Raw genomic sequence first — 23169 nt, 5'->3', positions numbered from 1 at the left:
CGGTATAGATATCGAGCAGAGCAGGAGCAATGTGTGACACCCCGAGCCTTTGATCGTCTTCGCAGACTATGGTCTGGTTGGACGGACCATTGTGTGTCGGCGTATTTTTCGCGACATGTTTCCGGCGTAGAGACATTGAAAAGCAGAGTTGACACAGTCGATGGAGTTTACCTCTCCATGAGCACTACCAAAGGACCACAGCCGCGATGAGAAAGGAACGACGCGGTCACCTGCCGGTCCGAGCAAACTAAATCTTGGGTCGGCAAAGTCCGGCCCTGTCTCTTCCCCCTCATGCCAACATGAGCAGACGTGAGCGTGGGATGAATCCATGAAGGCACGTTACACAGTTTTTATAAGGCTCCTCATCGACTGGTATTCTTTTTCTCAAGTTCAATATATGTTCTACTACAGTGCGATTATTTCAGAACAGCAGAGAACCTCAATCTGGCGTACATCAAGGCCCACCTCCCACTTTCATCTTGACAATCTACGCGACATTTCTCCTCGACTTCCTTCATAATTTCATCGGCCTCTTCATCGTTAAAATCGATGAGGAATGAGTTTCGAGCGAACAACTTCATCCAGTCGTACAAACCCGAAGGTATCTCCGTGAATCGTGGGTTCAAAGAGATATGGATCGGTTCGAAGTTTGCTGCGACCAGGAGCTAAGAGAAAAATGTTCAGTTTGATTTTGCCTTCAGCTACGGGTTGCGCGCATACCTTTGTATAATCCTCAACGGATGGGAAATACCAAGGATCATAGACCTTCGGGTCTCGACCACGCGAACGGACTGCCTCAGACAAAGCCATCCGCAATCCTGAATACAACACGAGTTTTAGCAAAGTTGTCCGCCAAAAAAGCGATAAATCTGTACCGATGCAATTAAGAAATCCGCCCATCTCTGCGACGAATCTTCCTCCTGGCTTCAAGACCTTCTTGACGCCCTCAAGAACCCCTGCTGGATTTTGTTTGCACCAATGCAACGTTGCATTGCTGAAGACCGCGTCGAACTTTCCAACGTGCTCCTGGAACTCTTCCGGAATCTGAAGAGCCTGCGCGTCGCCAATGAACGCGTGTTCAATTCCGTTCGCCTTGGCCTTTTCGATCTGTGCGACGAATCAGCATCAGTTTCATGTCTCTCAGTGGTGCTGAAGCATAACGTGCCATGCTCTCGCTGTAATCCACTCCTACAACCAGGCCTCCTTTCTGTCGCCTAACGACCTTGTCAATTACAAACGTGACTTCTCCGCTCCCACAACCTACGTCCAAAATACGCTCTCCTGGTTGCGCGGCGAGTAGGTTCAGGACCGGTGCGACAAATCCAGCCGAATAGACGAACGAAGCTGTTTTATTATACAGCGACGCCGACCAACCTGACGCGTCTGGGGCATCCGAGTCCTGTGAAATCCGTGAAATCTGTGACGACATGATAATACTTGGCTCTTTGCAATATTGGTGAGCTCGATTTGTTAGATATATATAGTGACGATTATTTAGGGGCCTTTCTTCAGACTTTACGATGGAATGGTCGGCCGACAACGAACGCTTCTTCAATCGGCCGAATGACCGAGGTCCGACTCTTATGCTACTATGCCAGTTAGTCGTCCTTGGACCTTCAAGCACCACTCTTAAATCATGATGCGAAGTAAGGTCGGCAACGTCATGTTCGGCCGCAGGGCGTTCTGTCTACGTCCGCAATCTGGCCAGACCTAAGATGTGTTCCCTTATTTTGGAACTGAAATGATCCTGCAATTACTATGACTCTGTGATCGAGGTCCCCGGGTCTCTAGTATTCACAACGTGCCCATACTGTGTTGAGTCATTCAACATTTTACCGAGACATTTCCCACCTTGCTCGGTGCATACGCATTCCCGGTTGTCCTACCGACTAGCCTAACCCCTGCAAATCTGGAAACTTCGACACATGGCATCTTGTTAAGGACGTGCATGGTCTCCAACGAAGATTGTTGGTCTTTCGTTTGAGACCTTCGCTGAGCCGTGCGGTATCTATTATGGGCAGTGATGGACGCCCAAAGAGATTTATATCATGCTTCTTTCTGCAACGTATCACGGTTTCTGGTCTCTGACCCCTCAGATATATCTGCTGTGAAGTCAACGCCACGCGCAAGATGTTGCAGAAACATTGAACGTCCCATATGTTTTGTCAGGCTCAGTCTGACGGGGCCAAGATCGACTTGGTCAAAGCTCTTACCAAGCGTATGCTCTCCCTCGGCTCGAGTATCGACGAGACGGCGAATCACAATATTGACGACAGCGCAAGCCTTGGGAGGGCAGGCTAACTTCTGTCACGTGGGTGTGACGGAACGCGCCCTAGATGATCGTTCCCGAACGTCAATGAGTCAAACCCTTGGTAGAACGTTAGTTGCTACATATCATCCGACATGAAAGGCCTTGGCTACAGCTGCTCCGAGGATGGCGATCTTGAGTTCAGGAAGCTTGGTTCTGGGACGTTTGGTGTCGTCTACCTTCACACTGGTGTGCGTGGTCTAGTTTATCTTCACGCTGGGTCTCATATCATGTCGTAGCTCCCTGGAGTTGTCAAGAAGTGTCGCACAATTAATGGGTGCGACACTCTCAGGAACGAACACAATCAGCTTCATTCGATTCATCAAGCACTCAGCGCCTCTGGGAATGCCATCCTCGCGCCAGCCCCTTTAGAGTTCTACACGATTGACTCAGATTTTTGGGAAGACATCACACTTCCTGCCAATGATGTCTCTAGGACATGCGCGTACGGAATGAGCCGAGTATATGCCCCCCCTCCAGCCCTGCGGAAGAAGATCATCGACTTATTTTGCCCCGCCCACCTGCGCAACAATCCGTCCATCAAACCTAGCATGATCCATGTGGCTCGCATTCTCCTCGGTCGTGCAATTTCCAACCCCGGACGGGTCGCACCACAACGATTTTTCGACACCTATAACTTTCCCCTCACCCGTGACCGTGTTGAACTGCTTGGGATCGATGTTGAAAATACAGCGGTAGAGATGGGTCGTCTGTTAGCCCAAATGCATATGAAGGCCAAGAACGACGCACGGGACATCGAAATCGTTCTCGGCGCCAACGTCACAGACAACTCTTCAAAACCCGATGAACCACGAATTTGGGTCATCGACTTCAACCAAGTAGCTCCGTTCAATTGCACCGAAGAGGAGATACCTCGTCTCGTTGAAGCTTTCTATGCTAATGAAGCTTACTTTCCTCGCCCACGACCCAGTGATGAGTTGTATAATCTGTTTTCGCAAGCATACATTGCAGAGTGTGCAAAGATTGATGATGTGGCAGTTGTGCTCGGCCGTCTGTTTATCCATGCCTTGGAGAGGGAGCAGCTTGCAAGGGACCAGGTGAACTGAGCCATGTTCCCAGTTTTATTCATAAAGCTGGTAGACTTTTGATGTAAAAGATTTGTGATGTCTGCTGTTCATACATATGTAGGCATACAACGGAAACTAGATATCTTGACGCAGTGGAAGTTACTCATGAAAATAACGACATGAACATGAGAGACATAATAGGTATCAAACAGTCCTATCAGACGGGCCATAGAGCCCCAAGCCTCGCCGATTTCACATTCGTATGTCTCAAAGATGACGGCTCTCCTCGCAGACATGCAGTGAAAATTCATCCGGGTGATAGAGGGTATCGGTAGCATCAGCCATAAGCAAGTCACTGTCCGGTTCCGTCGATACTCCGTGGCTGGCGAAAGCATCATGACCAGCATGTACGGACTATCCTCGTAATCCACGGCGTGGACTCAAATTGCGCGGCCGAAACTCGTCTAGAACAACACCTAAGGCCGATGGAGGTGTAAAAGAACGATCGCAAACTATGGTTCAACATAAGTGTCGTCATAAGCGGGTGGAGGAACACTGTTATCTTCTTGCTCAGGGCTGCGGGCTCTCGACGCAGCCGTCGCTTGCGCAGCGGACTTCAGTTGCTCGTTCTCTTGAGTAAGTTGCTCAAGCTGCCGTTGTGATTGAGCCAAGCGGTGCTCAATCGCCGTCCGATGCTGAGAGTACGAACTCTGCATTTCCATCATACGTGTCTTGAGTTCATCGTTTTCCCGCGTCATGCCGTCTATTACCCGTTGCAGCTGCGTTTGGTCTGTTGATGCTTGCATTTGCGCAGTGACCATCTCCAAATCTTGCACCTGTTCACGAAGACGACGGTTTTCCCTCGTCATCTCATCATGTCGAGCGTGGTTTCTGCTCGATAGCAAGAGTTGCTCCATCGAACGCTCCATCTCCCGAACCCTCTCCTTTAGGCGCTCGTTCTCGCGGGTGACGTCTCTCAGCAACACCTGGAGTTCGCGAGAACTCGTACCAGGACTAGAGGACCCGGACATTGCCTCACCCATGTCTGAAATACGGGCCTGTAGATCAGCATTATCCTGTTCCTTCGACGCCAGCGTCTTCTGCAGATCCATGATATTGTCCTTGACTGACTGTTCTGCTGCCTGGGAGTCGCGTAGCTGCGCTATGAGAGACAGGTTGGCTTGTCTTAGCTCCGTCAGCATCTGCGTCGTTTGGCTAAGCTTGAGTTCGGTGTGTTCAAGCTCGTTAACTCGGGAGGAAAGGCGCTGCATCTCCTCTGATATCTCTTCCGACACTAATCCCTGTTCACTCGCCATCAACACTTGTGACATGTTGGATTCCACTTCACGCATTTGAGATTCGAGTAAGCTGTTTTCTTGCACAAGACGTTCGTTATCTTCACGGTGGTCCGCTTGCGATGCTAGCCGCTTTGACAGGGTTTCCACTTGCAGCCTGAGCTCAAGAGTTTGAGATTGCAGCGAGCTGTTTTCTAACACAAGACGTCCGTTATCTTCACGGCGGTCCGTTTGCGACGCTAGCTGCTTCAACAGGGTTTCCACTTGCAGCCTGAGCTGCTTCGTCTCCGTGCGCAGCTCTTCCAAAGGCTCATTGATAGCGATCGGCGGTGATGCGATGAAGGGCGATGTGATGGGAGGCGATGTAGGAGGTGGTGATGTAGGAGGTGGTGATGTTGAAACACTAAGGTTGGGTGGCTTCACCGCTATCGGCGGACGGACTTTCGGTGAATTGGTCAGAAAAGTGAGGGGTATGGATGCTATAGATGTCTGTCTTGAGCGATTAGACACGGTGGGGAGTTCTCGAGGTGGTGCTCCCGTTGAAGAACGTGACAGTCGATGTTTGGCACCATATGCAGGCTCCGGTGGGGTGGTCTCTTTTCCTTTAAGTGTCATAGTCGGGAGTTGTGAGGGTTGCGGGGTTTTCGGGAGAGATAAGGGGCGCATCATTGGTGGTATAAGAGAAGGGGGTAGTTCTTCAGGAAGTTCATTCCCTGCTAACTTTTTCTTAATGAGATGCATCACTACGGCAAACTCGTCGCATGTTAGCTTGTTATCATTACGTATGTCAGCGAGAGACCTATGAGGCAAGTCAGTCCTTCAAAAACTTTCGACTTTGGCTCGAAAGACGCACAGTATTTGGACTAAGACTGAGAAAGAAAGTTTGTACCGCATCAAAAATTTCACAGCATCGTCTTCCTCCACAAAACCTGTTCCGTCGGAGTCCAATATCATAAAGTGTTTGTCAGACTCGAGCTTTTCGGACTGCGACACATCCCATGTCACAGTTCGACCATTGTCTTTAGTCGGCGGAAGAGTTGGGCTGAACTTAGAAGGAGTCCTTGGACTGGGCCTCAGAGATGGATTGTAGAAGGGGCTACTCATACGGCCATCGGAAGAAACAAGTGGCGAACGAAACTTTGGTTCCACGAGACTAACATTCGCCAATTGTTCCGTTATATGAGGGGGAATCGAGGAGGGGACCGAAGACAGTCGACATTCTTTCAATGATTCGATAAGGTACATTCCTAGTGCAAATTCCTGGAAATCTAGGGCTCCACGGACTGTTGAGTCAGCGATATTCCTAAGATGTTATCAGGGACACGCAACGATGGCTGAGTGGATCCTGAACGAACCAGATTGCGGCAAGGTCCTCATAGGCGAGGTCGGACTTCATGAATATCTCCCGTACTTTGTCACCTACAAAACGCGGTCCAGAATTGATAGAATACGGCGTGGGATGTCTGCAGACATACCAGCAAGAATACCAGAAACAGGTTCAGCAGCTAGAAACAAACGGTGGAAACCTCGCACTTCCTGGTCCGAAACTGGTGGAAATTGAGGTGGCGGATAGGCAACACCGTTCTTCCTCGTTCTAGGAACGTCGGATATGTCCTCAAGGGTAGGTATAGGCCCCGCTGCATCGCCAGATAACGTTTAGAGGCAAAATAGAAGTATCGATCTATAGAAAAACACACGTTTTTGCAGCAAATTCAGCGACGGTTCTTCCCCAGCTTGCGCCCAACCCATCAATCGAATCGCGATCGCAGTCTCCTTCTTGGTCAAGCTGCCTTTACTTTGTTCGTCCGCAATGGCCCAAATGTCCCGCAGTTGCGTGTGTGATAGTCCGCTTCGCATGAAGACGCCCACCCCAGCCTCGGAGTCAAGGACACCAGTTGACTCGCAATCCGCAAAGGCCAGGATATCGGAAACCAGCGATTTCTCCTCGTCGGTTGCAAAGAAAGGCCACATCATTGTGGTTCGGGATTAGAGAGCGGGCAGGCAGGGGCTGCTTGAGACTATGTAGGTTTGCGGATAGGCGCCAGGAACTGGGTCCCAGATTGATATGGCGCTGCAGCTGCGGCACTGCCCAACCGTAAATTGTCATGACGTTGATACAACGTCGATCAGAAACCCAATAGAAATTCCTTCCACTCTCCCCGCACTGCTCTCATCACCTTTTTATCTAAATAACAGAATTCACTCGATCACAAAGAACGGCTGTGCGTATAACAAAATCTCTGATTCCAAGTGGTGGTACATGTTCCGGTGTGTGGGTATACTGATGTAAATGCTAATTTTCCTAGATGCGTAACAAGTCTGCGGGATGGATCATGGGGAAATCAAGCGCAGAATAGGTCAAAGTTGAAATATTTCGCCACCATCTCCTCCATATCGCTGTCAGCAATTCCTGGGGAAGGGGGACATTCTGCATTGGACGAATCGCAAAAGCTCAAGAGAGATTCGACACCAAGTTGAAACCTCGCATCGAAGGTCCCATCGCGGACTGTGAGATCGCCTGTGAAGTCCCAGTCCAAACCAAAGGACGATTGATCTCTATAGGAGCATGGAAGAGGCGGCAGAAAGGTCTCCATTGCAGTGAACGCCGCGTAGGGCTTCACTCCAAACTGCTCCGGAATGCGGTCCAAGTGTGGTGGTTGCACGGTGAGATCAAACTCGGGCTCGGGGCTCTGAAAAAATAAGCGATGTCAGGATTCCGACTCAAGAAACTGCGGGCTTGATGAACACACCTTTTTCTCGACCGGAGGCGGCGATAGCTCGAGAACTGGAATCTCGCTGGTTGGGACAAACCTGTCCTCTGAGTCACACTCTTGTTTGACAACCATCTCTTCCTCGGACTCGAAATCCGAGCGCCCCTCGAGTGACGGAGTCGGCGAGGGAGAGGAAGTGTAAACGACGCGCCTGCGAACGCGTCGTTCCGCGGCAACACGAGTAGAGCGCGGCTTAGGCTGCGCAGTTGTCGAGTCCGCAGTGGATTTACGCTTGGGTTTTGACTTTGACTTTGACCCCAACCCCTTGGGTGCATAGCAATAATTGGGGTACTTAATACGGTGCCGCTCCTTGGCGTCGTCGGCAAGACGATAGAATGGTTCCTGCTGTTCGGGCGACAACTTTTTCCAGACAATCCCAGCGTTCCTAGAGAGGTGGTTCTGGAGCTTGTTTGCCTCAGGCGTGTTGTTGTTTCGCATGTAATGGGATCGGAACATGAGGAAGCCATTGGGGGGACGGGGAATGTGTCCCTCCTTCTGGTTCTTCTTTCGAGGCCGACTTTCGATGTTGTAAGGTGCACTGGAATGGGAAGACGCGGAAGTCCAGGAGGAAGAGCGCCTGCGAGCTCGGCGGGAACTTGGCCGAGGAATGGACTCGTCCTGGGATTCCTCGGAGTGATCATTCGCGTTATAGTAGTTCGCGCCGAAAACTGGGAGTTTCGGGATTGCGATCGACGAAGGGGGGGATGGGGATGGGGATCTGGCTTCGGAGGTCATGCATTCGTCGGTGTCGACATCGTTGAGGATCGGCCAACCGTCCTCTATAAAAACTAAGTTAGTGATCTATTATTGGAGTGATGTTATGTCGCCGAGACATACTATCGTAAAAAACTGCGGTTTGCTTGCCCAGGCGTCCAGATTGTCTGCGAACATTGCGGAAGACTGGCATGATATCGATGATATAGAGTTTTTGAGAATACTCGAAGATTAGATTGGATGTTGGAGTTGTTCACTGACGATATCTGACAGCCTACGGCTGCTGGTTTTTGAAGCTTGCATCGTCAACCGCGTTTGTTTCCATAGATGGAGCGTTGGACATTTACCCCCCTTTAATATCACCTCGTTGTCGCCTCGAGGTCAAGGCTCCCTTCCTTCTACTTTGTGATTCACAAAAGGTGGCTCACTTTGGTAAATTTGATGTCATCGAGATTCGATCGACCTCCTGCTCAGGGTTCTACAAGGTTGCAGCAAATCCCTGCAAATCCATCGAGCACAACGGAATACATCGCTGAAACGTCTGAAAGCGTACAATCCTGGGCTTGTTCTGCGATTTCTTATTTACGGTAACGACATCGACGATGGGTTTCAGAGGTGAAGCGCCTTGTTCAATCCAGCGCAGACTGATTCTGAGTAGCCTCTTCAATTTCGTTCAACTTTGCATTGCGCACCAACGACGCGCCATTATCACCTTGCAGGGACCGGGATTCATTTTCAATAACCGACTCAACCCTCGCCCAGCAGGTTGATGTAAATCAAGATTCCGCATTGTCCAAAGCCTCAAGGCGATCTATCACCTAACCATAGCGGATTAGCTGACATTCTAGGGATTCAATCCAGACCTCCAAGTGCATCTTGCACTTCGTCACGAATTTGTGGTCACTTGATTAGAGTTTTAGCTTGGACTGGTCGATAGAGGATATTGAACTGAGCTGATAATTGACGTTCCAGCAGAAATATGTAGGATTCCGCGATAGCCATCTTTCGGTTCTGGACATGACTCGGACTCAGAAACGAAGCAGGTGACACGTCTTGACAGGTATGAATTTCCATTGTACGCAACGTGGTGGATAGCATCATAATGGGGACTAGCAGAATATGTGAAGTTTTTGTGTCAAAAGCTTGATTCGACTGAATATTTGGACTTACCGACACGAACGTTGCAATGGACTGAGTCATTTTCTGTTTTGAAAAGGTGAATAACGGAACAATGTATGAGAAAGTCCCACAAGGAAGTGAAATCAACTGCTAGTAACTTGCGGCTGAAGAAGTCAGCGCCATGACTGGCACAAGTTGGGTATGTCTGCCAAAAATGCCAGATTTGACGAGTGCGTCTCTCCTCTCGCGGGGGATGTATCCATTCCCGCACCGACTCATAGTTTGAAAGCCATGGAAAGACTTGAAGACAACTTGAAAAAGAGTGGATGGTTGGTCGATGGTGCCAATGCATTATATTACGTAACGTTCTTTCTTTCCCTTCAGAAATCTGTCATTTCTCTTCTTCACCTCAGCTGCTACCAGCAGCGTCTTTACGCCGTTGCAACATCCTATCAATTTAAACGGGTCAAAATTCATGGCAGAAGAGCTGCAAGAGGAGGTCAAACCGGACGGAACACCACTAGACACAGAAACTCCTCGCGAAGCTGAGGCTGCTGTTTCCCCTAGTGGTGGGGTAGATGTCGATGCTCAGGAAATGGTCATTGCCTCGCTCCGCCTTCAGGTGCAAGATCTCTTTTCGCAGGTTAATCAGCTCAACAACAAGCTGGTGAAATTATACGATCGGGTCTCCGACCTCGAGGATAATCTCCCTGTCGCTTCCTCCAGTATTCCTTCTTCGTCCCTAAAAATATCTCAGCTTGAGCTTGAGCGCACATAGCATCTCTCCGCTCTAAACACAGGTTTACTCGTTGAAAAATCGCATATTACGGCGGAACTCAACAGGCTTATGGAAAAGGCAACGGAGGAAGCAGCTCAACGCGGTCAGGCAGAGTCGGCTAGGAATGCTATTGAGAAGGATCTTGATGATCTTAGCGCAACACTTTTTGGCCAGGCGAACACAATGGTTGCGGAAGCGCGATTCGCTCAACACCTTAGCGAACGGAAAGTGGAGGACGCACAAAATGCATTGAAGGGAGCGGAGGAGGTTGTCAGTCTCATGCAAAATCAGATGCAAGTTCTGCAAGCAGAGAAGGAGCTCGCAGACAATAAATCGCGAGAAATGGAGTTGCTCATTGGCAAGGGCAAGTGGGTTCAAAGAGGCGAAGTGGACCAGACGCGTTCTCTGAAGTTACTGAGCTCGCATTCTCCATACCAAGAATTTCTTCTCTTTGTGGCCCATTTACGTTTGCTGCGTCCCAATTCGCCGTACCCACCTGCAATGTCAACGCTCCTGCCACTACCCTTCTTGGCGCGGCTTGCATCATGGCTTCGTTCTCCCCGTGAGAAGTTTGGGAAAACAAGCACCCTGCAGAAAAATGAGCGAGTAAAGAGGATACGCGATTTCAGTGGAGTGAGGGCTGGACAAGGTTTCATGTTTAATGCCTTTAAGTTTCCTTCTATTGTTTGTATCGAGAGGGCGGTTTAGTCACAACCCCACCTTTATTTGGATCTATATCTGGACCAGTGAATCACCATCTTGCGATTCAACATCTTGAAGATCTTCTTTATATTGGAGTGGGCTCGTGCTTGAGCATTAGACTGTCTCTCGAGGTAGGTGTAGTACTCCTGCGAATCCCGTTGGATTACGGAGTCCAGGTCTGTTGGGACGAAAGCGGCAAATTTCCTATACCAGTGCTTCGTGAGTTGAAAGTGTGAGGCTGTATAAAGGACTTACGACGGATTCAAATCTGATAACGGGAGCCGTTAGTCAAGGAGTACGAGCAGCCGAGGTGGATAACGTACTCCTGGCAATCGAGAGGCTTTTCACTTTGTCCGACAGAATCCTGGATAGAGTGGTTCTTCAGGGGGGAGTTGGGCATGTACAGCTGGGCACTGTGCAACCACCCACAAATAACAGACCTTTTCAGCTTACGATCTTGACTTCCTCGCCAGTCTCCCTCTCGCTCCCAGAACCATCCGGAATCGTCATAGTCTTGTCTCTACTGTATGCGCGATCTTTCCAGGGCTTCAAACAAAGCGCTGACTGGAGCCTTAACTTTGCCCTTGTCACTGGGAGAAGATAAACCCATTGCGCATTCCAACCACGTTTGGTTCCATGCGAACAGCGTTAATTTGGAAATCAATTCGGAGAAGGGGAATTATGTAGTCTATGTGTGTTGTTTCGCTTGTTGTTTTGCTCAATGGTTGGTAGGTTCGCATCGCCCGCCACGTCCCCGTACGTCCAGGCGCGATCAGCTGGTACAATTGGGACATTGAGTTAGTACGATGTCAGAACCCACGTAGAGTCAAACAGAATGGTTCTGTCAATGTCTGCCCAGGTCTCCAAGAAATCCTTATCTGAAGAGCCATCAACAACAAGCCTGCACTGAACCAAAAGCAAAAAACCCACATTCCACAACAAACTGCCCATTAACTATGTCCAAAACCTTCAGTCACTTCGCCCTCCATTCCTTCGAGCCATCTGACCACGGGCCCGTCCACTCATACCTTACAGGTTACGAATGTCCACGAAGCGTTTGCCTTTACATTCAACTGCGCGTAAGACCGAATACGCGTGGTTAGTAATGAGCCCTTGCACGTCAACGTCATCATCTTGGTTGTTCCGGGAGTTATCAACTGCCAGTGTGTAAGCTCAGCGTAAGCCCAGGTACAACTGAACAGCCAAACAGCCGATCTTTGTTCGCGCGAGAAAGTTCGTCCACCCAGAACCGGTCAGGGTCAAGGATGTCCTTGGTTATAATGTACGTCGCTACTCCACTAAAAAAAGTTACCTCAGCCGAAGAAAAACATAAAAAAGGGTCAAACCCTGTAAGTTCCTCCTACGCCTCCGCCTCCGAACCTCCATTCAAATGGTCGTAATTCCCATGCAACTTCCGTCATCCCAGATCTGGCGAAATGCAGAGTCTTGTCCCCCTTGCGCGCGATACGGTTATAGTTCGACTTGTCGTCACGGTATAGTGCTTTTTCACTGTCGCTGAGTTCTTTAGATTTGGGAATTTGTGTGAATGGTTGACTGGGGTGGGGGAGGGATTGTTAGCGTCGGGTGTAACACTAGATTTGCTCGGAGGGAGAAGGATTACTGGTCAATGACGGGGTCGACCCATCGATCATTCTTGAAAAACACCAATCCATACACTCCGACTTGTTCATCCCGCTGTAGAACAAACCAACCATCAACATCCAATAACACACGAACAAACCAAGAAAAAAAGAAATATACGCTGCAATGCAAACCTTCTCAATCAACCCTTACGTCGTGCTCGCAATAGCCGGCGCCGAGAGCAACCAACAGTCCCCCAATTTGCCCTGCGCAATATCATTCAAACTCGCCGCACCCTTTGCCAAGAAAAAGTGTGGATTCTCGAATATCTGGGTGACGCGGAGAGCATCCGCGTGTGAACCTTCGTTGTCACTCGTTGCGGGGGAAGAGATGCCATACACCGGTGGATGTCGTTTTCGAGGTCGAATTCGATGTCTCTGTTGTTGTTATTATTATTATTTGGTTAGATAATTAGATAGTGGGCGGGAGGGAAAGGAGACGGGATCACAAACCTGAATTTACGGTTCCTGGCTCTACAATCGCTCAACCTTAGCTCTACACTCCTCAATCGCCGCATCTAGTTCGTCAGTGACTAGCGACCCAGGCTATTCATCCGGGTCCACGAAACAGATCATATTGGTCGGCCTGTCGTCAGGCGATTTGGCATCCTCTCCTTCCGGGTTGTCATCCGTAGGAATTGATGATTGACGTTTCAGCAGAAATAGGATTCCGCGATAGTCAGCTTTCGGTTCTGGACAGGACTCGGATGACTCAGAAACGAACCAGGTGACAGGTCTTGACAGGTATGAATTTCCATTGTACACAACGGGTGATAACATCATAATGTGGGACTAGTAAATTATCAAAAACCATGAAGATTGTGTGTCAAAAGCTTGATTCGAAAGAATATTTGCACTCACCAAAACGAAGGTTGTATTGGACTGAGCCATTTTCTGTTTAAATAACGGAACAATGTTCCACAAGCAAGGGATAGTAAGTAACTTGCGGCTCAAGAAGTCAGTTGCAGGTGGGAGTCATGACTGGCGCGAGTGAGTGTGTCTGTCGAAAATGGCAGATTTGACGAATGAGATAAGTCCCCCGCGAGAGGAGGAGGCCCACACCCAACCCACACCTGTACCGATTCCCGTATCGACTGATAGTTTGGAAGTCATGGAAAGAATTGAAGGCAAACATATATTACGTAACGTCTGTTCCCTTTGAACCGCTACCAGCAGCGTATTTACGCCATTGCAACATCTTTAAACGGGTCAAAATTCATGGCAGAAGAGCTGCAAGGGGAGGTCAAACAGGACGGAACACCACCAGCCAAAGAAACCCATCACGAAGCTGCTGCTGTTTCCCCTAAACACCAGCTAAATGGGACCAGTGGTGGTGGGGTAGATGTCGATGCTCAGGAAATGGTCATTGCCTCGCTCCGCCTTCAGGTCCAAGATCTCTTTTCCCAGGTCAACCAGCTCAATAACAAGCTGGTGAAATCATATGATCGGGTCTCCGACCTCGAGGACAATCTCCATGTCGCTTCCTCCAGTCTTCGTTCTTCGTCCCTAAAGATATCTCAGCTTGAGCTTGAGCGCACACAGCATCTCTCTGCTCTGAACACAGGTTTACTCGTTGAGAAATCGCATGTCACGGCGGAGCTCAACAGGCTTATGGAAAAGGCAACGGAGGAAGCAGCTCAACGCGGTCAGGCAGAGTCGGCTAGGAATGCTATTGAGAAGGATCTCGATGATCTTAGCGCAACACTTTTTGGACAGGCGAACACAATGGTTGCGGAAGCGCGATTCGCTCAGCACCTTAGCGAACGGAAAGTGGAGGACGCACAAAGTGCATTGAAGGGAGCGGAGGAGGTTGTTAGTCTCATGCAAAATCAGATGCAAGTCTTGCAAGCAGAGAAGGAGCTTGCAGACAATAAATCGCGAGAAATGGAGTTGCTCATGGGCAAGGGCAAGTGGGTTCAAAGAGGCGAAGTCGATCAGACGCGTTCTCTGAAGTTACTGAGCTCGCATTCTCCATACCAAGAATTCCTTCTCTTTGTGGCCCATTTACGTTTGCTGCGTCCCAACTCGCCTTGCCCACCTGCAATGTCAACGCTCCTGCCACTACCCTTCTTGGCGCGGCTATTGAACGAAGACTCGTGGGTAGCTCTCCCGTTTGCATCATCTTGCTATTCATATTTTTTGCTCACAGTGAACCAACTGTTCGTCTCGACCTCGCCCCATCGTTAAACTGGCTCTCTCGGCGTTCTGTTCTTGCTGCCATTCACACCGGTCAACTCACCATCGAACCCATTCCGGTTGGTACTCTGCTACAAGAAGCCTCATCGTTCCCAACGCCCACGACCATTGCGGGCCTTAACAGCAGCAATGATAATGCTTCATGTGCCCTTTGTGGTACATCCGTATTTTCCACAGATGCAACATCTTTGCGACCGAGCAGACCCAACCCGCACCCGGTGAGCATTAGCAACTTCCACTCAAACTCAGCAACTTGGTCGGCAGGTGCTTTTTTTAAGCGCACATCTTCAACGCTTAACACCACACAACCGCCATCACCTACAAATTCTGCCTCCCGGGCGTCAACGGCAGAGGTCACCTCACATCACGTTTACATATTCCGACTTGCATCGACACCAGCATCGACTATCTCTGCCTTCCCACTTCCTAACCTCTCCAAATCATTATCTAGCACAGGCTCCTCTACCCCTCCTCAACATCCCTCTGGATACAATAGTAGCCCGTCTTCCGCAGCATCAAATAACCAATCTACAACCATATACCCCTTGTGTTCATCTGGCTGGTGCCTCCTTCGTCTTCGTGCGACATGTAGTTTATGGTCTTTTGTTCGTACCGGAATCGTCGAAAAGGTTTGGGAAGAGGAAGTCCCTACCGCATTTTCACCACCACCTTCCGTTCCTCAGCCGGGTGGTGGGGAAAAACCGCCCATACCTCCGAGGAAACGAGGTTTATGGGGTATAGCCAGCGCTCTAGGAGAGAAGGCTGCAAGTTGGAGTGACAGTGATAAAGGCAAGGGGAAGCCATCTGCAACAGCGACCCTTCCAAACACGCCCCCATCTGAACCAGCAGTTTCGGAAGTTAAGAAAAGGCAATTACCTCCTCCACCTCCCTCTCATCCATCCAGTGCTACTGGACATGGTCCTCAGCCCTCTGTGCATGGTGTGCCTCCTCCCCTGCCAAAAAGAAACGCAGGACGCGGTCGTGTGCCCTTGAAACCATCGCCAAGCGGTTCAGATGCCGAAGCGCCTGCAGCCACTGCTGCCACGCCCCAAACCGATCTCGTTACGACAACCGAGCCACCTACTAATTCGCAAACAGTGTCAGCAGCGCCGTTAATGCCTCCTGAACGATCATCAACCCCGCATAGCGTTCCTCTACCCGAGTCGCGGCCATCGACCCCAGCGAATCTACCACCTCGTATCGCGTCGCCTGCTGCTGTGGGCGCGACTCCTCCATTGCCTAGGAGGGCGGCGGCGAGAAGGCCTGTTCCTCCGGTTACGGGCAGTAGTCTTTCACGACCCACAACCCCTGCTGTCAGCAATACCACTCCGCCTCCGACTGAAAACCCTCCTCCTGTCGAAAGAGAGCCCGTTGTTGCTGATATTGAGGCTGCGATAAGTCCGGCGGCCCCTGGAGCGGCGAGCGAAGGAGAAGTTAGCGAAGAGTCTGAGTTGGAGAAGCCGAGACCAGTTGCGGATGCTGAAGAGGTCGTCAACCTCGCTACCGTTGTTGACGAGAAGACGACGGCCCCTAGTCTCGAGGAAGCTGTTGATGAAAGCGCTACTACCGAAGGCAAGCTCTTAGACAGGTCCATGCAGGGATCTCCAGTCTCCGAAGATGTTTTCCTAGATGCACCATCAGAAAAGGTGGCTAGTGGTCAATCTTCACCGACACTCAAACTCAATGAGGAAAATACCGTTGTGGAAAGCAAACCTGTTGGTAGCAATGATCTATCCGAATTACGGGGTGTTTCTGAGGGCCATTCCGAGGATCAAGATGAGACGGCTGTGTCCAAGGACAAGGGGACGTACATTGGGGACACAACGTGGGAAGAGAGGACGTGGAAGGAGCTTGTCAGGTTGAAGGAGGATATGTTTTGGGCGCGTGTCGGCGGATTACGATGACAACAACTATGATGAACTATACAATATCTATACCCCAACAAGTAGAGCACAAATGTTTCACCATAAATTATAATGAATTTGTTGTACTTCAGTGTCCAGCTATCATAGGCAATATGTAGATCTTACACGCTCCTCATTTCCTTCCCGAGATCTACACCTTCCTAGAGACCTCGCTGGGAACTGATTGTTGAATCCACGCAGAGTGTCGCTTGACAAGCTCCGTCACGATGTCTTCCTCTATCTCCTTGACCTGGCTAGCAGGTACAGTGGAGTCTGGAATATCGATGCGAAGCCAGTACTCCGAAAAGGTATCTGAGAGGGTATCCCAAGCAGGAACATCTCCATCCACATCAGTGACGGCCGTAGTTGGTTCGGGGTGGGCACCTGGTGGCAGAGAGGGAAGGAGTTTACGCGAGACGAAGACGACTTCATGCTTTCGTCGGTGTAAGTCGTTGCCGATGACCACTTGGTGGCCGTATCGTTCAAGTGCGGCACAGGATTTGGGTATGAGCAGCGCTGGGTCCGTTTCTAGCTGTTAAGCAACAGAAGGGGCATTGATTTTCTGAGAATGAGACGCATATTCAAGGTGTACCTTGAAGGAAATCACGAAACCTTCCCGTGTCCACTCGTCCACCACTGACCCTAAAATTTTGGGAACCTGATCCATTTCAATATGGAGGCTCCCTTTGCCGGATTGGATTTTGTGCTCTGACTGACGCAAAATCATTAGTGATGAAGGGGAGTTAAAGAAAGATAGTACCATCTTCTGTCTTGGAAGGAAAAAGTCGCTGACGGCGGCAGCGAGATAGAACATCGCGTTCCTGCGCAGAACGGCGAGCTCCTGGCTAAGAGCGCGAAGCAACCAAAGGTAGTCATTCACAGTTACAAAGGTGAGACTGTGAAGTGTCCCAGCGGCGTGCACGGCTTTATAAGTGTTCAACACCTCCAAGAGGTCCTCCCGCTTCTCTGGGGTTACCGAGATCCTGGGAGTCGAATCCACTTGAAATCCATCCCTATCGATTTCAAGAAAATCGAGGAAAGGGTTCGTGGAGTGTGAGTAATGCCTGCTAAATGGTTGCAGGCTGAACTGCCTGTGCATAAAAATGACGGCATAGCCTGCTTTCAGAAAATACTCTGCAGAGGTCGCGCCACGGGTTCCTGATGTGCGCAATCGTTTAGTAACTCGGTGAAGGTGGGATCGGCAGAGCGTACCAGCACTAAAGTTGTCTAAGAACCGGACGCTGGAAGATCGGGCGATAGTTCATAAGCCACCAGCCCGCATGCGCAGCAACAAAATGCGCTCACACATTGAGCTCCAGTGGTACAGTTGTACCACCGCTCTATGGAACGGTAAATGGATGTTGAAGGGGGTATGATTGGAGAGTAAACGCACAGTCACTAAAACCACCTTCCTTCCCTCTTTTGCTTGCCTCGCCACAAAATTCTTTACTTGTTCGACGTCGTGGTGGAGAGTTGAAGGAGGGGGTTGGGTTGCAAAGTAATCCTCCGCGGAAAAGGTAGTTGGCTCGACGTTCATATCGTAAAAACTCCGCCACCTCCGGAAATTTGATCAGGTAAGTTCTGTAGAGTCGAGTTCAACACCTCAGCGAAGGTATATATACTCTGGTTGCAGAGAATTCTCGGTAAAGTGTATGTTGTCACCGTTGCCGCTGAAACCCAGGTCCAATGTTTAGTCACTTTCCGGTCACCGTCATACCATCACGGACAACAACACGCAGTCTTTCAAGGTATCTTACGGTTCAAGGTCTAAAACTAGTGATTGTAGTGAAGAACGGTATGGCTACATGTTCAGTGGACTATTGGCATGCGTCGGATATTGTCCCACCAAGTATTTTTATGTGCATGCGCGCTTTGTGACTCTCGCTCTGGCGGCTTACTGTCCTGGTGAATGGGCTCGACTTTCTAGTGTGTTGGTTCCGTATGGCACCCCGAGGGCTCACGACGAGAGAATGAGGTCCGTTGTCAGCGCCGAACGCGCCTATTGGACTGATGATGGGCAGGTACATCATCAAGAGGAATCGAACGCGGCGGAAGGGTATTCAACGATGTTCTTGGCGGTCGACTTTTCTATCATCAACATCCATATCACAAGTTCTCAAGATGCTCTTTGGCCTCGCCATCGCGCATAGTTCTTGAATTGTCAAGTGGCCCAAGGGACTGCCTGACATCTCGAAATTGACGCGATCCTCTCTCTCAAAACGGGTTAGTGCCAGGACAAGTCGACATTCCTACCAGCGGAGCACGCCATACCACCGGGACCGATACATAATACATTTGCCAAGCGCTACCTAGCATCTCAAAGTCCAATGACTCTCTCGAAAACGAGCTCCGTATCATCTACCTCGGCTGGTCGACTTTCTTACCAGCTGGACCAGTAAGGTGTAACTTTTTTTTTTTTTTGCAAACTTTGCAATTAAAACGCTGACTTTTCAATGAAAGGGGCTGCCAAGACCATTCCCCCTCTCCAGTCAATTCCCAAGTGGCGCTGGCAAGGTCCTTCCAACTTGCAAGCCACATCTGGAGGAAGCATCGATATCACAGTCGTGTATTTAAAAAAGAATACCAAGGTATACATATGTATATACACCAAAATGCAAGTAAGTTACATGTGTACAGTAAACGAGTAGTTTACAGATACAATTTTTTTTTTCAACCACCCTTCGAAGTGGTGCACATATTTAACCGAAGGAATTCAAGCAAAGTGTCCTATAGTATTGCAAATGAAGGAAAAGGGAAAGCGTCAATAGTGGTTAGAGAGTCAAGTCAAGTGTCAGTTGGGTTGTAAGTAGCGATCCAAAAGGAAATTAGCGATGAACGTTGGTTGGCCCGATAGAGAGTAGTGTTGGAGCGCTGGAGAGTGGAGTCCAATTAAAGTGTTGGAGAGTGGAGTCCGAGAAAAAAGTTCGAAGGAATGGCCCTGATTCGAATATAAAATTCCGTTTTGCAAGGGGGAAGTATAACCGTTCCAAAGAGCAATTAAAAGTCGACGACGTCCAAGTATAAAGCTCCGCGACAAGAAAAAAAGGGAGGGAGATTGGCATTTGTTCATTTCGTATCGTCGCATCCTCGGTCCGCAGCGCCAAGTAAAACCACCACCTCGAGGCTCCTGGCTTAACGCCTTCATTTAACGCACTCCACCTCCCTCCGACTCCAAAACTTCAAATGACCCAGCCCCTGCGAATTCAACAACGCACCCAGCGCATTCCGCTTCTTCAACGACGGCTTTCGCTTATGCAAAGCCTCTGAGGAATCGTCGCCATCACGTTCCTTCGATCGACCAGGCACCCCTGGAAGGCCAAGACCAGATGCACGTCCCTGGAATTGCGATGGCGCGTTCGGTGCGTGTTGTCCATGGGCGCTCCGTCGTGTTTTGGATGAACGCCGTCCAACTCGTGCCCATCTTTCTTTTACCCCACCACCACTACCACCTCGTCTTCCACTAGTACTACGACCCAACCTCCTCTGCTGCACCTCCGCCTCATCCTCATCCGATGGGCTCGTAAAACCACTCTCCACGCTCGAATTACTCCTACTCGAGCCTTCAGCGCTTTCCGGGGGCGTAGGCAGCCCATTCACACCTATCCCCACCTCTTTATCATGATCAGACATCATCCTCCTCCTCTCCGGTTTTCTTCGGCTCGATTTCGTGCGTACAGGTGGAGGAAGGGTCAACACCACCTGAGCATCTGAATCATCCGCAGAATCATCACCTTCCACAAGCACCTCACCCCCATTCCCAATCCACGCTTTCCCTCCGCCTCCAAAATCGTCAACGGGATCCAACGCTCCTAACAAAAGAGCTTCTCCAAGACTTGCTTGGGTGCCAGCGCCATCGAGACGCAAGACGTATCCCAATAGGCCAGCAGCGACGAGGTACGGCACGGGAATCTCCCTCTTTGCTTGCTGGTCTCCAAAACTAGTCGCATGTCGGATGCCTGGACGGGCATCCCCATCCACAATCTTCTTCTTCCCCTTCCTGTCCTCCGGAGCCGACGAGATGGAATGTAAAGGGTACCCAAAAGCCAACAAAAACTGTTCAATGCTCTGCACCAATTTCGGCTTTACCTCGTTCTGCTTTTCTTTCGCAGACGGCTGCCGGAGCGGATTTTTAGGCGGCAACGGGATGTTAGGGCGTGAAGACCCTGCACTGGATGATGATCCGAAGGCGGCACTGGCACCTTGGGTTGACGTTGACGTTGACGTCAGGGAGAAGCCGCGAGGGAGTACGTGAACGATGTGAGCTGACACATTTGCCGACGTCGGCATGTGAGCTTCCAAGTCGGGTGTCGAGCGGAAAAAGGAGGAGGAAGAGCGCGTGTTGTGGTCATCAAAGGAGGGTGGGGTGATGAGAAAGGGAGCGGTGAGGGTTGTGACGAGGATGGCGTGTTTTAGGAGAGCTTTTTCTACGAGGCCTGAAGGAAGGCAATTAATGATCGCGTCGAATGGACGACGGGTGATATTGATTTTTTTCGAAGGCTTGGCGTGGCGGCGTTTGGAAGGGGAGTGGGAGCGAAAGAAAGCTTGTGAAGAAGAAGCTTCTGAAGCAATGGAAGGGGCAGGAGAAGGTTCATGGGGCGAGGAGAAGGGGGATGAGACATGAGATGATGATGATGGATGCTCCGCAGCAACGTAGGGTTCTAGAATGGTGAAGGGGCCATTATGGCCGTCTTCTGCCAACTGGATGAGGCGTGGCGAGCTAGAATTTGGATGGGCCGCGGCTATACGCTGTGCACGGTCGAGGAGAGAGGCGAGACGGAGCGCACCAGAGTCGTGCACTGCGAGAGGTTGTGCGAGGCGTAGGATGCAAACTGAGGGACCTGTGCGTATCAGAGGCAAAGACGGAGGTGTATGTGTTGCTATGAGGATGAGAGAGTGAGATAGACGTGGAGAGTGAAGCAGAGGGAGGATGTCTGCTTGGAGGGGATCTTGGGGGGTCAAGGTGAGTTTGTGTGAATTTTAAGAAAAGAGACTCAGACTGACCTCCGATGAACAAGACAATATAAGGTGTCGGGTCAAGTACTAAACATTGCTTGTTGAGCCGCCATGGGTTGTAGCCGTCGTTGAACGGATTGAGCGGGAGTCTTGGGCGGAAGTCGTTCATCGTGGGTTAACCAACGGATGAGAACGAGGGTCTTTATCCGCTACATTATGTCACATGTATGACAATAATCTTATCAGATTAACTATAGATCTACTCTCAAAAGTCCAATTACAACTCTAGGTAAAAGAATGCTATCTGAAATCCTACTTTCCTCCAGACGTCTTGAACAGCACAAGTCCACCAAGCGCAATCGAGTATCCTACCACAAACTCAGTCACATTCATAATTTAAAAAAGGGAAACAACATACCAAACACCTGTAATGGCGTTACTTGCGATCCGAAAATCACAACGCTTCCAGTGATGAGAAGAATGTCCTGATCATTCATGACCGTAGTGAGAAAACGCAACATAATCGGTCCGATCTCGGCCTCAACTCACCTTGAACACCCCTGCAAGCGTCAATACAAGTCCGCTGCCCACACCCACGAGGAAAACAGCGGCGACGTTGAGCAGGAACGCCACAGAGGCATTACTGATAAGCACAAGCGCGCCAAGATCCTTGAGCGCGTAGAACGGTGCCAAGCCTTCTGTAAATGGCAGGAAGAACAGTGTGATGGTGGCGCACACTGGGGCGTAGTAGTGTAACGAGACCAGAGGATCCATCTTGAGGTTGTGCAACAAAATTTGAATCATCACCAGGCGAGAGGATTCAAACTATCGGGCACTATCAGTTTTACAGTAAGAGAAAGAAAGAAGAAACGAGCGTACGGCGACTGCAGCAGCTTGTGTTATAAAACCGATAAGGTTGAACCTCAGTTCACCGTGCGATGTGAGCGCGACGCCTGCAGAGATCATAAACACAATAACGGCGAGCTTCCTATTCGGCTCTGCGATGCGGAAAGTCCACGAAATCAAGAGGATAGCGACGGGTGTAAACGCCTAGCATTCATCTCGTCAGTCAGCATCTCCTCTCTCAACCCAAAGAAAGCCAACGCCCACCTTGAGCATCTGAATATACGACACGCTCAAATAAAGGTACGCCGTATTGCTCAAAATCAAGCTCCCAGAAAAGAGCACCCCAATCGGCAAAATCGAACGAACAAACATATCCTTGCTCATCTTCACCTCCTTCGCCCCATCCAAAAGCCTCGTCGTCCTCTGCAAAATCCTCGTGCCCACAGCCGCAAACGCCAAATGGAACGTCACCAGAAAGACGGGATACTTGAAGTTGAGGGTGTTGTACAGATAATTGTTGTATATGATCACGCTGGAGCTGAGGACGATCCAGATGGGGATGATGGCGCTTGCGGATAGTTTGGGTTTGGATGATTTGGGGGTGGCTGAGACGGGGGTGGGGAGGGGTGAAGAGTCGTCGCTGGCATCGTCAAATGGCAACTTTGTCTCGACTCCAAGGAACTTTTCCTCTTCTTGCATGGAGGTGGAGGTGGCCATGATGGATGGAAAATGCTGTCCAACAAAAAGGGGGTTGGTCAATCGATGGAATGACGGCAGGGTATGTAGGGAACGTACAGCGTGTGTGTGGGTGGGAGTAGGGAAGCGAGGTTGATTGACCGCCCGTGTGTGTGTTGGCCGGCGCTGACAATATATCAAAATTGGAAAAAACAAGATCGGCCGCCCCTTTCATTGTGT

At 50.0% G+C, this 23169-nt stretch overlaps 12 protein-coding genes across 12 annotated transcripts; 3 read left to right on the top strand and 9 right to left on the bottom strand.

Moving 5' to 3' along the window:
- Nucleotides 1-416: 416 nt before the first annotated feature.
- Nucleotides 417-1429, bottom strand: LACBIDRAFT_297561 (uncharacterized protein; the record flags this gene model as incomplete). The annotated part of the gene is made up of 3 exons (XM_001881028.1): nucleotides 417-665; nucleotides 721-1107; nucleotides 1166-1429. The coding sequence occupies 3 exons, from the start codon at nucleotides 1427-1429 to the stop codon at nucleotides 417-419; spliced, it is 900 nt and encodes a 299-aa protein (XP_001881063.1).
- A 974-nt stretch (nucleotides 1430-2403) lies between these two features.
- On the top strand, nucleotides 2404-3486 carry LACBIDRAFT_294334 (uncharacterized protein; the record flags this gene model as incomplete). The annotated part of the gene is made up of 2 exons (XM_001881218.1): nucleotides 2404-2499; nucleotides 2548-3486. The coding sequence occupies 2 exons, from the start codon at nucleotides 2404-2406 to the stop codon at nucleotides 3373-3375; spliced, it is 924 nt and encodes a 307-aa protein (XP_001881253.1). The 3' UTR covers nucleotides 3376-3486.
- Nucleotides 3487-3848: 362 nt separating this feature from the next.
- Nucleotides 3849-6605, bottom strand: LACBIDRAFT_297559 (uncharacterized protein; the record flags this gene model as incomplete). The annotated part of the gene is made up of 5 exons (XM_001881027.1): nucleotides 3849-5430; nucleotides 5485-5934; nucleotides 5987-6050; nucleotides 6107-6268; nucleotides 6329-6605. The coding sequence occupies 5 exons, from the start codon at nucleotides 6603-6605 to the stop codon at nucleotides 3849-3851; spliced, it is 2535 nt and encodes an 844-aa protein (XP_001881062.1).
- Nucleotides 6606-6855: 250 nt separating this feature from the next.
- On the bottom strand, nucleotides 6856-8365 carry LACBIDRAFT_294333 (uncharacterized protein). Its single transcript, XM_001881026.1, has 3 exons — nucleotides 8240-8365; nucleotides 7382-8181; nucleotides 6856-7321 (listed from the first exon to the last, which is right to left on the bottom strand). The coding sequence occupies exons 1-3, from the start codon at nucleotides 8307-8309 to the stop codon at nucleotides 6974-6976; spliced, it is 1218 nt and encodes a 405-aa protein (XP_001881061.1). The 5' UTR covers nucleotides 8310-8365; the 3' UTR covers nucleotides 6856-6973.
- Nucleotides 8366-9251: 886 nt separating this feature from the next.
- LACBIDRAFT_297557 (uncharacterized protein) lies at nucleotides 9252-9587 on the bottom strand (the record flags this gene model as incomplete). Its single annotated transcript, XM_001881025.1, has 1 exon — nucleotides 9252-9587. One exon carries the CDS (start codon nucleotides 9585-9587, stop codon nucleotides 9252-9254), a length of 336 nt encoding a protein of 111 aa, XP_001881060.1.
- A 123-nt stretch (nucleotides 9588-9710) lies between these two features.
- LACBIDRAFT_297556 (guanine nucleotide exchange factor) lies at nucleotides 9711-10721 on the top strand (the record flags this gene model as incomplete). Its single annotated transcript, XM_001881217.1, has 2 exons — nucleotides 9711-9947; nucleotides 10014-10721. 2 exons carry the CDS (start codon nucleotides 9711-9713, stop codon nucleotides 10719-10721), a joined length of 945 nt encoding a protein of 314 aa, XP_001881252.1.
- A 581-nt stretch (nucleotides 10722-11302) lies between these two features.
- Nucleotides 11303-11722, bottom strand: LACBIDRAFT_297554 (uncharacterized protein; the record flags this gene model as incomplete). Its single annotated transcript, XM_001881024.1, has 2 exons — nucleotides 11646-11722; nucleotides 11303-11593 (listed from the first exon to the last, which is right to left on the bottom strand). The coding sequence occupies exon 2, from the start codon at nucleotides 11507-11509 to the stop codon at nucleotides 11303-11305; it is 207 nt and encodes a 68-aa protein (XP_001881059.1). The 5' UTR covers nucleotides 11510-11593; nucleotides 11646-11722.
- Nucleotides 11723-12077: 355 nt separating this feature from the next.
- On the bottom strand, nucleotides 12078-12920 carry LACBIDRAFT_297552 (uncharacterized protein). Its single transcript, XM_001881023.1, has 2 exons — nucleotides 12809-12920; nucleotides 12078-12731 (listed from the first exon to the last, which is right to left on the bottom strand). The coding sequence occupies exons 1-2, from the start codon at nucleotides 12871-12873 to the stop codon at nucleotides 12506-12508; spliced, it is 291 nt and encodes a 96-aa protein (XP_001881058.1). The 5' UTR covers nucleotides 12874-12920; the 3' UTR covers nucleotides 12078-12505.
- Nucleotides 12921-13573: 653 nt separating this feature from the next.
- LACBIDRAFT_297551 (proline-rich protein) lies at nucleotides 13574-16455 on the top strand (the record flags this gene model as incomplete). The annotated part of the gene is made up of 2 exons (XM_001881216.1): nucleotides 13574-14451; nucleotides 14505-16455. 2 exons carry the CDS (start codon nucleotides 13574-13576, stop codon nucleotides 16453-16455), a joined length of 2829 nt encoding a protein of 942 aa, XP_001881251.1.
- Nucleotides 16456-16510: 55 nt separating this feature from the next.
- Nucleotides 16511-17992, bottom strand: LACBIDRAFT_185029 (uncharacterized protein; the record flags this gene model as incomplete). Its single annotated transcript, XM_001881022.1, has 6 exons — nucleotides 16511-16987; nucleotides 17048-17167; nucleotides 17216-17613; nucleotides 17668-17696; nucleotides 17761-17795; nucleotides 17849-17992. The coding sequence occupies 6 exons, from the start codon at nucleotides 17990-17992 to the stop codon at nucleotides 16607-16609; spliced, it is 1107 nt and encodes a 368-aa protein (XP_001881057.1). The 3' UTR covers nucleotides 16511-16606.
- Nucleotides 17993-19596: 1604 nt separating this feature from the next.
- LACBIDRAFT_297549 (uncharacterized protein) lies at nucleotides 19597-21577 on the bottom strand (the record flags this gene model as incomplete). Its single annotated transcript, XM_001881021.1, has 2 exons — nucleotides 19597-21401; nucleotides 21457-21577. 2 exons carry the CDS (start codon nucleotides 21575-21577, stop codon nucleotides 19597-19599), a joined length of 1926 nt encoding a protein of 641 aa, XP_001881056.1.
- Nucleotides 21578-21720: 143 nt separating this feature from the next.
- Nucleotides 21721-22953, bottom strand: LACBIDRAFT_249948 (uncharacterized protein; the record flags this gene model as incomplete). Its single annotated transcript, XM_001881020.1, has 5 exons — nucleotides 21721-21776; nucleotides 21827-21893; nucleotides 21958-22233; nucleotides 22288-22458; nucleotides 22519-22953. The coding sequence occupies 5 exons, from the start codon at nucleotides 22951-22953 to the stop codon at nucleotides 21721-21723; spliced, it is 1005 nt and encodes a 334-aa protein (XP_001881055.1).
- Nucleotides 22954-23169: the final 216 nt, after the last annotated feature.

This window comes from Laccaria bicolor, genomic scaffold (assembly GCF_000143565.1).
Source record: "Laccaria bicolor S238N-H82 LACBIscaffold_12 genomic scaffold, whole genome shotgun sequence".
NCBI lineage: Eukaryota > Fungi > Basidiomycota > Agaricomycetes > Agaricales > Hydnangiaceae > Laccaria > Laccaria bicolor.
Note: the sequence above shows the minus strand (reverse complement) of the source record. Positions and strands in the feature narration are given on the sequence as shown.